The sequence below is a fragment of the Athene noctua genome, chromosome 5 (assembly GCF_965140245.1).
Source record: "Athene noctua chromosome 5, bAthNoc1.hap1.1, whole genome shotgun sequence".
Lineage (NCBI taxonomy): Eukaryota > Metazoa > Chordata > Aves > Strigiformes > Strigidae > Athene > Athene noctua.
The window spans coordinates 35,147,436-35,164,341 of record NC_134041.1 but is presented as its reverse complement, the minus strand read 5'-3'; the positions used below and the strand labels follow the sequence as shown (position 1 = coordinate 35,164,341).

Here is a 16,906-nt window from a genome sequence, read left to right as displayed (position 1 = left end):
ACTCAAATGGCATCTTTTTTTAAAATCCTCTGCTGTGCATCACTTGCTAGGACAGTTGTACCAGTCTTTGGATACAGTCTTTCCTGTGAGAGCAGTCACAGGTCTTGCTATTCTTTTGCCAATGTCCAAACTGTAGTACCGATCTGAAAAGAAGATACGTGTCACAATTAAATTCCAGAAACTACATGGAAAAGTATCTTGAAGATACAACCTACCTTTTAATTTCGTTTAGGCATGAATAACAGATTTTTCATTCCACAGTAAATATATGCAGTTGAGAGGGTATAACAGTTAATTTTTGTCTTCAACTTTATTTTTTACATGTCCTTCTTTGTGTTTAGCTAAGTTTTAGAGTACTGCTAATAAATATGCCCCAAGAACAGGGAGCAGGGAAGAATACTTATACTGCTAGAACACAGAATAGTCTTAAGAATTTGAAAATCAGACTAGAAACAAAACAATCTTGCACTAACTACAAAAGTGGGAACTCTGTGGTCCCTGGGTATGAATTGGCCTCTGTTAAGGTTAGGAATTAGTTCACACAGAGACTTACTTTAGCATCCTGTATTTGGATACATCTAGTTCGTAGAAAAACTGAGGAATGCTTTTACATTATTCTGGCTAGAGAGAAAGGATCTACCTAATCTGGAATCATAAATAATTTTTTTCCTGTGAAGCAAAATGGTTCACGTGCCACCCTTTTTTATTTTGTCAGAAACATAGTTTCATGGAAACCAGTGAAAAAACTACCAATGTGTAGTGGTCCAAGGATTTCAATCTATCATAGATGCAGAATTATATTAAAGTGTCGGGTTTTTTGTCACTTGATAAGTGTGAACTCTTACGGCAATGCATTCCACAACTGGTTAATTTGAATCTTTGTATCTCACTGCTGCTAGTTGTCCTGTAACTATTGATTTTTCAATAGAATCATCTCAATTACAGGCAACATTTAAATTCTCAGGACTTTTCAGTAGCGTTTAAAATAGTCTTGCAGAACCACAGGTGCTAACCTCATGCTTTGGAAAGTTGAGAGATATGCAGGCTTCTTTCTTCCTCATCCCCTAGTCTTTTGAGATTGATAGTAACATGCATTAGCTTTAACTTACTGTAGGAGAAGGCATAATAGTCGTAGCCATCTGGCTTATTGTAGTTGGGTAGTGAGATAGTTGAATGAATCACTTTTGGGAGCCCTCTCCAGTAGGTAGTCATTCTGACTGCCTCGCGCAGAACTCCTGCAAGTGAAAGAAAACTTCAGTTAGGAGGTGTTGCAGTGTGTCTGCTGTCAACTATTATTTGCTTGTATAATCTACAGCAAGCGTGCTCTATTGAATTAAAAAATTTTAGAAGCATTTAAAGAAAATAAAGGAACAGAATATTGTGTTACAGAAACTACTATGCTTGAAACGTTTGTATAAAAGAACTTAATAAAGATAAGTTACCAGATGGATATGGGTTGATTCTGACAGTCTGAATAACGGTTGGCATTCTTGCTGCACGTTGAAAGCGTCGTCTTACTACAAATCTTGGGACATAAACTGGGTATCTTATGGTAACCTGGGTTCTTCTTTGACACTTCTTGGCAGGTTCCTGTCTGTACACATACTGTTGCATGTTGCCATCTAAAGCAGATATTTGGTTAAAAAACAAAACAAAGGCCCCACCAAAACAGCAGCTTGATCAGATATGAAAATGTCCTTGATATCTGAATTACATGTGGGAAATCATTGGCATCATTTTAATACATCTACAGCTGTGGCAGCCTTCAGCACTTTATATCTGTTCCTACATTTTGAGATTAAGAAAAGCCTTGCTCTCTAAATCCAAGATGTGCTTTTAGATGTAGTAATACCTTGTGCAAGCTCAGTACTATTACAGTAGTAAGTACAACTCTGGGGGAGCTCCTTTTGCTGCTACTGTTCCTATTTCAAGCAGAAGGTAAGACCATCATTTTAGACTGCGTAAGAGGAGGACTATGAGTCCAGAAAAAGATTTGCACTTTATCAATCTCTGCTTTGTAAATTCATATAACAAATCTTACGTTGGCAGTACATCATTCATGTAAGATAAGGAAATTACATTAATTTAAAATATGAAATAAATCAGGAGGGAGATTCCTATACATAGTTATGTACTAGTAAGATTAAAGCCTTCCCTTCTAACTTGAGACTAAAGTAGTTTTGCCACCAGATAAAATTTAATGTTAGTCTGCTACAGTGCTAGATTCTGTCCCTTTCAGTCCTGTCTATTCTGTAACACACTTAAAGATCTGTAAGTGCTAATATACATTTTTAAAGCTTCAGGCTATTTTTTGATCACCTAGCACATTCTGTCACCATTTATGTTTCTGGTTTTGGAAGAAATGCATCTTTCAGTCAAGAGGAGTGTTTTATTCCTGACTAAGGCAATTGAAGGATCTTTTGCTCATCTGCAAACTTCTGAAATATGAGACATACCTTTTTTGATAAAATAGACGGATTCTGGTCTGTTGTTGTATCTTGCCACAGGGAGAGTTGCTACTATTTTCCCACTTAGCCCTGCAAATCCGTTTGCAAGAGGTTTGGGGTAGCCTTTATCCATAACACCATTAGTGAAACGCCAGTATAGGGGACCCTAATGATTTCAGGAAAGAATGAGCTTTAGAGGAAATTCATTCTTGGTAATTGAGCTTCAACACAGACATGGAAAATAATCATAACACTAGTGTTTTGATAACTATATTGTAAAACTGGAACCACTCCTACATACATTAAAACCAGGAAAAAAATATTACAACTTCATAAAAATAAATTCTGCAATCTTTCAACACCACCTTTGATAGGGATAGAGTATCTTAGAAAGGAACTGTTAAAGAGTGGCTATGGAACAAAGTGGTTTGCTTTGTAAATTTTCACAGATAGGAAAAGCTGCTTGAATTCCAGTACTGAATGTTTAATTGGGAAACAACTATATAATGCCTTTATTGAGGTGTGTGCGTTTCATTATAATAAGGAAAATGTATTAGGAACAAATCTAGGCCATGTTTGGGCAAGGGGAAGACATGATAAAATACCCGTATTTTAAAGATGTGGGGTTTTTTTGAAGTATGGCTCGTATGTAAACATTACTTGATTATCAATTATTCTGCCAATGCTTTGTCTCCTAGAGGAGAAAAACACTGAATTGAGGTTTTTCCTAACAAGCACCATCTCAAGTCAGATGGGGGGCTGGAGAAGAGACGCTTAACTTCACCCACGGAGTTTCAAACCCACCATGCTGTTTGAAAACGTCATTTGTTCTATAAAATGAGCAACACGGCCCCAGAGCAATGCAAGGCTCTCCTGCGGGGCTGCATTTCATAACCCACACCTTTTTTTTAAGCTGATCTGCTCCCCACGCCCTCCCGGTGCAGCCCGCGTCCGCCACACTGGCTCCCCACCTTGACGAAGAAGGTCTTGCCATCGCAGTTGCACCTGGAGAAGACGGCATCGATGGGGGATGGGACGCCCCAGCCGTCGCTGATCCGCCGGGGGCTGGTTGTCGGCGGGCTCCTGCCATTCAGCAGCCAGTAGTAGTGGCCTGCGCAGCAGGAGGAGAGAGGGTGAAACGCAGACAGACAGACAGACAGACACACACAGTCAGAAAGACACAGGAAACGAGGATCCGTCTTTCCTGCCCTCAGGACGCGGCTGACGGGTAAGGCGGCTCCTGCACCCGCAGCACCCCTGAGGTGTGGCTGGGTCCGGGCACACTTCATGAGGGCCTCAGAGCGCTGAAGTGGGTTGGGGGGTTGGGGCTGGGGCGGGTGGCAGGGGAAGGAGGAGGAGGAAGAGGAGGAGGGCGAGGACCAGCCTACCTCTGAAGACGGCCAGGGTGCCGTTAGGCAGGGCCACCATGCCGTCTGCTGGCTTCCCGCTGCACAGGTCCTTCTCATCCTTCTTCGCTGCAAAACACGGTGGCTTGGGTTTGTTTAACATTTAAGACACACTGTGTTACCTGCCCAGCCCACCGCCAGTAGCACTATGACTGTTAAATGTGATCATCTGTTGGGTGATGTTTGGGGCCCTTCATCATTCAGGCCTCTGCCTGGCACTTGTCCCACAAAGGGTATAGTTACTCATTTGAGATCAGTTCTTGGAAAGTTTGCCTCTCATGTTTTGGTCCCAGGAGGGCCAGACCAGCTGTTTACATGACTAGGTATGGGCAGCTTTGCTTATTGTTTACCTAAGTACCTGTAATTCAGAAAAAGACCTATAAATGCATGTATGCTGCATCTCTCATTTAATTTCTTCATGCTCTGGGATGTTTACTTGATGTTTCTCCAAGCTGCTCTAAAGGGTTCCCTTCCCCCTCCTTATTTCTTAAAAAAACCCGTTTACTTTCAGTTAAATACAAAGGAAGGATCTGTTTTGGACAAACCTAAGTATTTTCCATCTAAAACACCTCTTCTTTTTTTTTTTTTCCTTCCAATATATGATGGAAAAAACTCTGAAAAACCTGCAGGCCATATCTGGTTAAAATAAATACTGAGGACATGAAAACATGAAAACCGTTGTGGCAAAAAGCACAGAGGGAAGAGAATACAAGGAAAAGACTTATTGTCTGTCTTATGTGACTTTTTTTATGTGACTATGAAACACCACGTTAGGTATGAGTTACCATGAGTAATGGTGGATATTCAGCCTGACTGCCTAGCAATGTTTCCATAAGCCTTAGAAATTTATCCTCTTTTTCCTCGACTTTTTTTGTTTGCATCTTCTACAGTACTTTTACTGTAGACGTTTACCAGCAGGACCATTTACTGAAACTAAGTACTAAAACAAAATCACCCTCTAAACTACATGGAGAATTTCACTAACAACACAATTGAAACCTGAAGTACCAGTATTCAGGATGGTGAGTACTGTAGCACCATGGTTATGGCTGACCACTGGGCCAGGAGTGCCATGTTCTTGTGGCACCACATAGAAAGACCTTGCATGTCCTTTACTCATGGATTTTGTTGTGCTCTCTGGTGGAGTTATTGGTGCTTTTGTACCTACTGGAATGCAATTACCTTGTGTTTCTCTGGATAAAATGGGCAAGTCCGCAGTTTGTATTAAAGGCTTGTTGTTGATCTCAGGCTCTTCTTTTATTGGCAGAGTTTCAGGGTCGGCTGGATGAGGCTCATCTCTTGTGTCAGTAACCTCCTGGAAATGTATAGTTGGTTTGGACGTCCCTTTGGAAACAATAAACATTTCTTCTATTGTGTCTTTTTTATCTCGTGTAGTGGTCTCTTTAGTAACTGTAGTTTCCTCTTTGTTAATACTAGGGGCCTTTCCAGTGGCATCTTCCATTGCTTTTTCAGGTGTGATGTTAGTTTCTTTGATGGTCGTTACCTCTTTTTTACCAGCTGTTGTTGGCTCTACAACAACACAAGTAGTACTTATGCTCTCTTTAGCTGCAGCTGTTACAGTCTGCTTAGTTTCCAGAGTTGTGTCTCTTTTATTTGTTGTTACAATCTCCCTGGGTTTAGGAGTTGAATCTCTTTTGGCAGTTGTCAACAGAGTGGGCTTCAGCAAGGGAGTTGTAGCTGCTGCAGCTACTGTTGTTACGGTCACTGTTCGCACAGGGCTTTCTTCTTTTTTAGCTGTTAAAGTCTCTTTTTTTATGGGAGTCTTGCCCTGTTTAGCTGGGGTTACTTCTCTTTGTGCAGCCATTGTTGCAGTCTTTTTGTCTGCAGTAGTTGCTTCTGACTCAGCTGCTGTAGTGACAGCTTGCTTGCCTGTAGGAGTTGTATTTGAAATATCATCCTTACCTTTAGGAGAGTCATCTGGTTTAGCTGTTATCACCCTAGTTACCGTAGTTGTGTCTTTCCTACTTGTTGTTAAAATATCTTTAAGCACAGTAGTTTTCACTTTCTTGGATGTTGTTACCTCTTTGTTCACCATGGTTGTTTCTATTTTACTTGCCTCTTTCGTTATAGGAGTAGCAACAGTTTGAGCCGGTTTTTTGTCTTTTTTTTCAGTAGTACTAGCTGCAGTCACCACTATCCTTTGTACTGCTGTAGTTGTATCTTTTGTAGTTGTACTGGTTGCTACTTTGGCTGCAAAAATTGTGATTTTCCTTTCTGCTGTTGTTTCTGAAACCATAGTGTCAGCTTCAGATATGGGTGTTTTGTTCCTAGTGGTTGTGACTGGCTCAATGTTTTGAGTGGTTGTGCCTTTCTTAGCAGTAGATACTAATCCAGGGACAGTAGTTGTCTCTTCAATAGATGTTGTTTTCTCTACAGCATGGGTGTCAGCCTGAGTGCCTGTAGGCGTAGACCACTTGACTGTAGGGGTTGTGGGAGACTCTGCCTTGGTTGTTGGTGCCTGTGGGGTTGTGTCTTGAGGTTTGGGGGTGGTAGGAGACTCAGCCTTGGTCGTTGGTGCCTCCGTAGCCTCTGGGGTTGTATCTTCAGGTTTGCGGGTGGTGGGAGAGTCAGCCTCGGTCGTTGGTGCCTCTGGGGTTGTGTCTTCAGTTTTGGGGGTGGTGGGAGAGTCAGCCTCAGTTGTTAGTGCCTCTGGAGTGGTGTCTTGAGGTTTGGGGGTGGTGGGAGAGTCAGCCTTGTTTGTTGGTGCCTCTGTGGCCTCTGGGGTAGTGTCTTGAGGTTTGGGGGTGGTGGGAGAGTCAGCCTCGGTTGTTACTGCCTTTGGGGTTGTGTCTTGAGGTTTGGGAGTGGTGGGAGAGTCAGCCTCGGTTGTTGGTGCCCCTGTGCCCTCTGGGGTAGTGTCTTGAGGTTTGGGGGTGGTGGGAGAGTCAGCCTCGGTTGTTAGTGCCCCCGTGGCCTCTGGGCTTGTGTCTTGAGGTTTGGGGGTGGTGGGAGAGTCAGCCTCAGTCGTTGGTGCCCCTGTGCCCTCTGGGGTAGTGTCTTGAGGTTTGGGGGTGGTGGGAGAGTCAGCCTCGGTTGTTGGAGCCTCTGGGGTAGTGTCTTGAGGTTTGGGGGTGGTGGGAGAGTCAGCCTTAGTCGTTGGTGCCTCTGTGGCCTCTGGGGTTGTGTCTTGAGGTTTGGGGGTGGTGGGAGAATCAGCCTCGGTCGTTGGTGCCTCTGGGGTTGTGTCTTCAGGCTTGGGGGTGGTGGGAGAGTCAGCCTCGGTTGTTACTGCCTCTGGGGTTGTGTCTTGAGGTTTGGGGGTGGTGGGAGAGTCAGCCTCGGTTGTTGGTGCCCCTGTGCCCTCTGGGGTAGTGTCTTGAGGTTTGGGGGTGGTGGGAGAGTCAGCCTCGGTTGTTAGTGCCCCCGTGGCCTCTGGGCTTGTGTCTTGAGGTTTGGGGGTGGTGGGAGAGTCAGCCTCAGTCGTTGGTGCCCCTGTGCCCTCTGGGGTTGTGTCTTGAGGTTTGGGGGTGGTGGGAGAGTCAGCCTCGGTTGTTGGAGCCTCTGGGGTGGTGTCTTGAGGTTTGGGGGTGGTGGGAGAGTCAGCCTTAGTCGTTGGTGCCTCTGTGGCCTCTGGGGTTGTGTCTTGAGGTTTGGGGGTGGTGGGAGAATCAGCCTCGGTCGTTGGTGCCTCTGGGGTTGTGTCTTCAGGCTTGGGGGTGGTGGGAGAGTCAGCCTCGGTTGTTACTGCCTCTGGGGTTGTGTCTTGAGGTTTGGGGGTGGTGGGAGAGTCAGCCTCGGTTGTTGGTGCCCCTGTGCCCTCTGGGGTAGTGTCTTGAGGTTTGGGGGTGGTGGGAGAGTCAGCCTCGGTTGTTAGTGCCCCCGTGGCCTCTGGGGTGGTGTCTTCAGGTTTGGGGGTGGTGGGAGAGTCAGCCTCAGTCGTTGGTGCCCCTGTGCCCTCTGGGGTTGTGTCTTGAGGTTTGGGGGTGGTGGGAGAGTCAGCCTCGGTTGTTGGAGCCTCTGGGGTGGTGTCTTGAGGTTTGGGGGTGGTGGGAGAGTCAGCCTTAGTCGTTGGTGCCTCTGTGGCCTCTGGGGTTGTGTCTTGAGGTTTGGGGGTGGTGGGAGAATCAGCCTCGGTCGTTGGTGCCTCTGGGGTTGTGTCTTCAGGCTTGGGGGTGGTGGGAGAGTCAGCCTCGGTTGTTGGTGCCTCCGTGGCCTCTGGGGTTGTGTCTTGAGGTTTGGAGGTGGTGGGAGAGTCAGCCTCAGTTGTTGGTGCCTCTGTGGCCTCTGGGGTGGTGTCTTCAGGTTTGGAGGTGGTGGGAGAGTCAGCCTCAGTTGTTGGTGCCTCTGTGGCCTCTGGGGTGGTGTCTTCAGGTTTGGGGGTGGTGGGAGAGTCAGCCTCGGTCGTTGGTGCCTCTGGGGTTGTGTCTTCAGGCTTGGGGGTGGTGGGAGAGTCAGCCTCAGTTGTTGGTGCCTCCGTGGCCTCTGGGGTTGTGTCTTGAGGTTTGGAGGTGGTGGGAGAGTCAGCCTCAGTTGTTGGTGCCTCTGTGGCCTCTGGGGTGGTGTCTTCAGGTTTGGAGGTGGTGGGAGAGTCAGCCTCAGTTGTTGGTGCCTCAGTGCCCTCTGGGGTTGTGTCTTGAAGTTTGGGGGTGGTGGGAGAGTCAGCCTCGGTTGTTGGTTCCTCTGTGCCCTCTGGGGTTGTGTCTTGAGGTTTGGGGGTGGTGGGAGAGTCAGCCTTGGTTGTTACTGCCTCTGGGGTTGTGTCTTGAGGTTTGGGGGTGGTGGGAGAGTCAGCCTCGGTTGTTGGAGCCTCTGGGGTAGTGTCTTGAGGTTTGGGGGTGGTGGGAGAGTCAGCCTCGGTTGTTGGTGCCTCCGTGGCCTCTGGGGTTGTGTCTTGAGGTTTGGAGGTGGTGGGAGAGTCAGCCTCAGTTGTTGGTGCCTCTGTGGCCTCTGGGGTGGTGTCTTCAGGTTTGGGGGTGGTGGGAGAGTCAGCCTTGGTTGTTGGTGCCTCAGTGCCCTCTGGGGTTGTGTCTTGAAGTTTGGGGGTGGTGGGAGAGTCAGCCTCGGTCATTGGTTCCTCTGTGCCCTCTGGGGTAGTGTCTTGAGGTTTGGGGGTGGTGGGAGAGTCAGCCTCGGTCGTTGGTGCCTCTGTGCCCTCTGGGGTTGTGTCTTCAGGTTTGGGGATGGTGGGAGTTTCAACCTCTGGTGGTGGTGCTGCTTTTGTACCAGGTGTTTCTTTCTGAGTCGTAGTGGCCTCTTTGGTGGTTGTTGTTATTGTGATAGTACTCGTTGTAGCAGGTAAAGTTGGTTTTAGATCAGTTGTAGTTGCTTTGATTGTGGTTGTATCAGGGTTTTTTGTGGTTGGAGCAGGACTGGTCCCTTTATTTTCCTGTTCGCTGCCGTTATCTATGAGAACAAATATTTATTAAGACACTGGAATTGCAGTGCATGCACCTATTGCATATCAATTCATTATAAAGGTTAGAAATTTCTGTTTATCTTTTGAGTAATAACAGTTGTTTTTATGGTCTTTGCTCTAAACACTTTCTGTGCAAAATTGCACTTACATATTTCAAGCACTTTAAAGAAAATTATTTATTTAAACTGGCCAAAAAAAGGAGCGTATCTGGAAACCTAATTTAAATATGTAAATACCAATTTATGGACTTAGGTAACTGTCATATATAAATAATATAGAAGAGGAAAGGTAACTTGGACTGGGTTAAATATTAATTCTTTTTGTCTGCATGGGACTTTGCAGCAGCTTACCTATGTTTTAAGCAATCCTTTTGTCTAACCTGTCACAAGTCTGAGTGCAACATGTCAGATTTTAGTTTGTTGTTTGCAGGTGAGGCCATCTGGTGTTTCCATCCTTTCTCATGGAAGGGGATGCACACTATAGAATATAGTCCTTCTAATATGACACTTCCCTTCTCTATCTGTTCTTTTGATTTATTCCTCTGGCCTTAATTATAACATAGCCTGCACCAATGACCTGAACCTGAAGGAGACAGTTAGGGAAAGGTGAGGAAAACAAAATTCCTGAATACAGACACCTGACTGCATCTCCTACTGTATCTTTATGTCTTGGATGGTTTTCTTCTTCTGATTTATGGCATTAAGACTCTATTTACTTGTATATAGTTACACTGACTTGAGTCAAATTGTTATTATAGCTATATTCAGTAAAAAGTAACAGAAAATGCTTCTGCATTTTAATGTCTCAGTAAGTGTTATCTCTCTGAAGTTTTGCTATTTAGTGCTGTTTTCACACAGGTTTTGTGGTGTTTGTTTTTTTTTCTCTATCATTCCTGCTGTGTTGCTCTCTACCATTCCAGCTGAACTGGCATTTGTTTCTTGAAATCCTGAAAAAAACAAGTGCAGCATCATGTGGTTTGGGGCCATATTGTTCAGATTTTGAACAATTTTAAAAATATAAAGACCTGAGCTATTGCTGATGGTCACAGTGATGGTCATGGCCTGATGACTGTTAGCAGCATCGAGGCAGTGTCTCTCCCAGCAGACTGGAAGAACTTAAAATACTGCAGTGTGAGAAATAATCCCTATGTAAATGTATTGTAGAAACGGTGTGGTATGAGCAGAGCCTTACAGAATAGTTTTTTCTCCCACCCAATGTGTCTGAAATACCATAAACCAAGTGAGATCCTGTTAATGGTTATCTGAATTTCCTTAACTGTTTTTCACTTAGCGCACTATATTGATTTTCTTGTAATAGGAAATTGACACAGCAGAAAGGTAAGTACTCCAAATTATTTTTTTTTTTTTTTTTTTTAAAGTAAGGGTTAAAATATTGGCCAATGTTGACCAATCTCATTTCATTCTTGTTACTTCAAGTTTCAAGTTCAAACTGATCTCCTGAGTTATCACTTAAAATGCTGGAACAGAATATCAAAGAACACAGGAAAGCAATATTTTTTTCCATTGAGAAGAAATAAATTATGTGTTTTCTGAAGCTGTGTGAGGCCTGACATGATACAAGCTAGAGAAAACTGCTAGATTTTCCTATCTTGGTCTGGCCAATTCATCACTGTCCCAAAATAGAACACCCTTCCTGTTCCAGCTGTGGACTTTGTCCAAAACTGACAATGGTGTGTAACATATTTGTGGAAGATATGAGTGAAAATCCAATAGAGACACTGGAGACAACACCACACTTCAACATCTGTGCTAAGTGAACTCTCCGAAGTCAGTACCTTGAGGTCTAGGTGAGGTAATTAGTTTATAAACTGAGTGGTTCCAAGCTTGGTAACTGTCTGGTAATGTCTTACATTGACTTTCTATTTCCAGAGCAGGAAAATGGTCTTTAATGTTTCCTTCAGGTAACACCCATCCTGTTTCATTCCTATACTTTCCTACCTTCCATAACTTCATGGGGCTGTGTTACTTCCTCTGGCTTATTTTCTTCATTTTTGGATGACCTTTTAGATGTTGGTTTGTTTTCTGGAGGAGTCTTCGGTGATGGCTTTTCTGCATGTGCTGAAAGAAATAAAATAATCTGTTAATGGGAGCATTTTTCTTCATAGGTGCTTGGTGTCAACTATATAAGAGGAACGATTACAAAATTTCAGTGACTATCTTCCATATAAATCCAAGTTTCTTCCTACCTATATGATTCTTTACAGTATTATTCAGGGGAAAAAGAGCAAAAATAACCTTTGCATCCCTAAGTGCTTCATCACAGATGGTTGCAATGTTTTTCCCAGAAGCTCGAGGTGAGAGCTTCTTTGCTAATGGGAATTTTGAGGTGGGAAAAAGACAAATGTTAAGTGGAGTTTTATGTTCTGAAAATTTGTCTGATTTTTTTTTTTTGTCATCTTATTTTTCTGACTGCAGATGACTTGGGATTAACTCTCTATAGTGGATCTCTGAGAGCTATCATTAGATAAGCATTTACTTCAATAATCCCCTGAAAATTTAGTTATATTGTAGTTCTTCAGACATGCTAATTCTACACAAATGATCATTTTTTGAAAAACATCTTAAAAGCAAGTTTCCTTGAAAGAGATGGGAACTAGAAAGCGGTCATGGACCAAAGAAATAAAACAAGGTCTAAGTATTAAGCTAACTTCCAGTAGCCTGAGTTTTAGGGAAAACCGAAAGTTCGTGTTCAGATTTTCCAACTCTGAAGATTGCATAGGATTTCACTTGCATCCAGTAAGAGCCAGAAAATATTTTTTTATTAATTGTTGAGTCAAATTCACAGAATCACAGAATCATCTAGGTTGGAAAATACCTTGAAGATCATCTAGTTGTAGATCATCAAATTGTACAACTGGAAGTGAGACCTCTTCTCTCACTAGCATAGCCTTGTAGAAGGATCTTGTTAGTTGTGAAAAAAACATGATGGAACTCAGGGAACCTGCAGAATGTTTCTGATCCCACTAAAGGATCTGGTAGCTGCCACAGGCATGTATAATCAGCTTTTTACAAAAGCAGCAGTATTTTTGTCTCATAAGGTGATGGCCATGGTATCAAAGCATTTACTTTCATGGCAAGTAAGGTTAGGTGTTGGGCTATATCCTGAAGCTTTTATTGAGAAAGAGAGAAACTGTAATTGTTGAATAAAATCACTTTGGGAACTGAATTGGCTTTCAGAGGAGTCAGTTGTGGCAGGGGGAATGTTTGATCAGTCCTTAACTACGTGTGCATGTGTATTCAGGGGATACAGGGCTTCTGGAGGATAAGAAATGTAAAAATAATCTCTAGATATATGTTGTAAACTTAGCTTCACTGTGCAGAACAAAGTGTTCAGAAGATGCATAAACAGCAGAATTATTCCAAGAGGTTTAGCAGGTTTCTGAGTTACACATAGCAAAAATACTAAAATACCAAGTAGAGTTATAGGCTGGGTTTGGGGGAATTTTTGTTGGGCTTTTTTGATAAAAATCCCAAAGTTAAGTAATTAAAATACTAGAAGAAGCTCTCTAAGATTAGGAGCAATTGGTTAAGTTTTCATTATATTTGAACTGAAGAACAAGTGAAATGGCTAACTTCTGTGAGTGTTTCGTGTGTGTTAAACTCAGCAGCAAGAGGAAGGTGTTAAGTAACCTCAAAGGCAACAAATTCATCTCAAGACACTTCCAAGACGTTTATCCTCCTCTAGACATCCAGTCAAAAAATGCTGAATACAGAGTCTATTTCAGTATGAATGACTGTGCAACTGAGTAGCAAAAGTAAGCAGTTATACCACCACCTGGGGACTGGGAGTGGTTGTTAAAGTGAACCAAATGATAATCTGTAACTCATCTTGTTTGTTAAACTGCAGGCTTTGAAAATTGGCTGCCTTGCCAAGTTGTCTGGTCTGTGAAGATGGTAACTTGGTGCCAAGGCATATTTGACAAGTGTGATCACAGAGATGAATTTAGGTCCGTAAATAGCAGAAAGTTTAAGGACATGATGAAATGAAACATATTCTGTTAGTGTTTTCTAGACTAGAATTCAAGTGCTAGTGTCATTAAAGCCACATGAAGGTGAAACTGCACCTCTAGATCTGTGCCTTTGTGCTTAACTAAAAAAAAACCCGCCAGGTTCTGCAGTGAAGTACAGAATAAACAAAAGTGACTGTGGGTCAGCGTAATTCTTCCCTGAACTGAATGTGTAGCCTAAAGGTTAAATGTGTGTTTTCTTAAAATTCCTCTTGCTGCAGTGTGAATATGTAACCACTTCTAACCAGGCAGACCCTACATCCTCCCGGGCAATAGGGAGGAACTGCGTTTGAGGTGGGGAGGATCTAGGACATCTCTATGTGCTGCCAGTGACTGCAGGAACCCAAGCAAGTGGCCTGGAGGCTAAGGTAGTGCTATTCCAATGCATGGAGGAAGTACTCTCCACTTTTGCATGGGTAGGGAATTTAAAGGAGTTGGATCTCCCTTCATTACTACTTCTTTTGTAAAATGAACTAGGATTTTTACTGCAATACGTCATTCATTCTCCTCAGCTTCTGTCCTTGAATTCTATTACTGATGTAATTTAAGTAGCATGAGTGGAAGTGCAAATGCAAAGCCTGAGCTTACGCATATTATTCTGGGTGACAGTTCTGATAGTAAGTTAGAGAATGGCTAGTGCCAGAAGCTAATGCAAAATAAAACATTACCCTCAGAATTTGTATCTCAGTGATGACTTTCAGTGTATCTACCTGTATGTGCTGATAAAGTGTTCATGCTTGAGAAAATGGCCATTTCATTTTTTACATTAGATTTTGTTATTTTCATTTGGTTTCTTTTGTTCAGTACCTAATCTCTTGTGTCCTAAGAAGCCTGCACAGTTAATGTTTTATTATAATGCAACACATCTCTTTTTAAATATATCTAGGAAAAATATAGCGATAAAGAAATTTCTTACCCTCTTTACAGTGTTCCGTGTAGTCTGGGCAACATTTGCCATATCTTTCACAGTCTGCATCACAGTCACACTCTCGTCCTCTTTCAAAGGTTTCAAAGCAACGTCCTCTGCAGGAGACTGCTGCGTAAGGCAGAACAAGAGAGTTAGTATTTTTGACTTGCTCACCTTTAATGCTGGGACCTTTCTACAGTGAAATAATTTGCTTAAGATGATGTAAAGAACAGCTTCATAAAATCAGGTGGCTATTCTGGTCTGATCCAGAACTTGTTTGTGTTATTATGGGTTTTGAATCAGGCCATACAGCCAGAACTGCACTTGGCCATTGCGGTATATTGAGACCATTTAGAACTTAGAGTGACCTCAACGTTCACCTTAGCTAGGTCCTATCATAGAAGGTTTCCATTTCCCTAATCAAATAGCAGTTATCTCAAGAATAGTATTTAAATTCTCTGCTGGGTTTTCAAAAAGATATTCATCAGGGTACCACTTTGCATCAAGAGTGATGTGTCTACACATCGACATTTCTGAAAAATAATTTGCCTAAATTGTCATGACCAAGTGTATCTGGTGTCTCTGGGCAAATACTGCAATTTATTTGTGACTGAATTAACAAAGTTACATGAGTGACTATCTTTGAAATGTTATCCCAGTCTATTTAATACAGTTCTTAAATTATTGGAACTAAAGGAGTATCTACCATGTTTTGACATGATCAATAACCACCTGCTTTTAATATTTCATTATTGGTAGTCTTCTGACAACTTCAGTCACTACAGTACTTCTATTTCATATCAAACAATGACAAAATTCTTCTGGAAAGTGTGTGAACAGCTATTAGAGACTTCAGCAAAACATGCTTGCTGTATTTTTGAAGGATAAAGTTTGACCCCAAACATCACATTACAATTCAATATTTATTAACATTTAGTAGTACCTTTAATAGGTACTTAGTTAACTGATAAATTGAGGTGATTATGTTAGCCCTGAAGTATTTTTTGAGGATGCCTAGCATCTCACAGAATTGAACCAACAATTAGCTGAAGTTACCATATGACTGGTTATTCTTACATAAATCTCTTTTAAAGTCATTATCCTTGTGGCATGTAGGGCATAAATTAATATTTTACAATTAAATTGATATCTAGCAAAATTAAGATTATTGTATAGGCAGATTCTGATTGTCTTTTGACCAGTGTAGATGTGGAGCTGAAGCCAGTGGATTCATTCCACACGCACAGATGAGAATTGCTTTTATTTTATGACTTTAGGGCAGTGTTTATCATAATCAATGTCTGGAATTTCTCTAATTTAGTCACCATCAATCACACGCTAACTGGTCCACAGTCCTTCGTCAGACTGCTCATATCCTTTAAGGATGGCACCTATTATGCTTGCCTGAATTCAATGATTTATGGTACAACAGGAAACAATTCCTCTAGCCTTAAACATTTTATTAAATATTATATAGATGCCAGAATAACTTTAGAATCTGGCCCACAGTAAATAAATGGTCTACATAATTAAAATGCCTCAGTATGTACTTTCAGTTATGAAAATGAAAATATGCTGATGTCCCCTCGCAAATCAAAATCAGGATGGGGAAGACTGAAGTGCAAGTATTTCCAGTGTGCATGTCAGAGAGGCAGAATGAGCATTTTGGGGAGTGCTGCATGTGCATTTTAAACAACACTCGACCTGGTTGCTGGATCTAAGAAGTCTTATCTTACACTTACAGTCTTACTAGAACTACAGTGTAGTGTAACAGACCACAGCTATCTAAATCACTGGTATTTTTGACATTGGTGATTCATAAGAAAATGTTTTTTAATGCTCAGTAAAACAGTTTGAAATACCTGTATACACTACACAGTTTTGCATATAAATAAAATACAAAAAATAATATTCATCCAACCATCTTTTCCATAAAGCTCTGGGCATGGTTCTGATCCAGAGTCAATTTCTATCCATGGAAGGACACCCTCTGACTTTGAATTAGACCACACAGCTCCACACTTCTTAAATTTGAGTTAGGATGTCCCAGAATTTCTTCCTGGAAAACCCTGGATTTGTTTTTACCATTTTTTTTGTAGAAGAGACAAACAGATACAGTACAAATACATTAAGGAGAAGAAAACAAGCAGCAGCTAAACTGTTCCCCCCCACTCTTGCCTAGCTCTGGCCTTCTGAAAAGCAAAATCCTTTTCTCAGTCATAACGTGTGGATACACATTTTTCTTTGAATGGATTGCAAGAGGTTAATCACTGAGTTTTTGAGGGGGAGAAAAATACATGTATGAGAGGAGAACAAGGACGCAGAGAACTAAGAGAGACATTTAAACATTCAGAGGAGAGACGCTGGTGTGGTAGGAAGCTGGAGCAAATGGGAGGGGAGGTCTTGCTGATAGGAACTGGCTGTGTTTGGGAACTTACCCACTGTGCAGAATTTCTTGAAGTCAGGGCAGCACTCCATGTAGTGTTGACAGTTAAAATCACAGTGGCAGTCATGCTCTCTAGAATACCCTTCCCCACATCTCCCTGTACAGCTTGATAAATCTAAAATCACACAACACTGGTGTAAAGTAAATATTGCCAAACCAAAATGGTACATAAGGAAATGCTGAATGGCAAAGTAGTAAGACTTATCTTTTTTTCTACAGAGTGCCATTTCTTCACTTGGTATTGCAGAAACTGTGGGCCCGGTGCAACCCCTCCTGAAAGTATGTGGATTAGAGGT

At 42.3% G+C, this 16,906-nt stretch overlaps 1 protein-coding gene across 1 annotated transcript; it reads right to left on the bottom strand.

Moving 5' to 3' along the window:
• Window positions 1-7: 7 nt before the first annotated feature.
• PRG4 (proteoglycan 4) lies at window positions 8-14,496 on the bottom strand. Its single transcript, XM_074907685.1, has 10 exons — window positions 14,475-14,496; window positions 14,174-14,293; window positions 11,189-11,308; window positions 5,036-9,217; window positions 3,836-3,922; window positions 3,419-3,558; window positions 2,457-2,613; window positions 1,443-1,622; window positions 1,110-1,235; window positions 8-143 (listed from the first exon to the last, which is right to left on the bottom strand). The coding sequence occupies exons 1-10, from the start codon at window positions 14,494-14,496 to the stop codon at window positions 40-42; spliced, it is 5,238 nt and encodes a 1,745-aa protein (XP_074763786.1). The 3' UTR covers window positions 8-39.
• Between the last annotated feature and the right edge of the window lie 2,410 nt (window positions 14,497-16,906).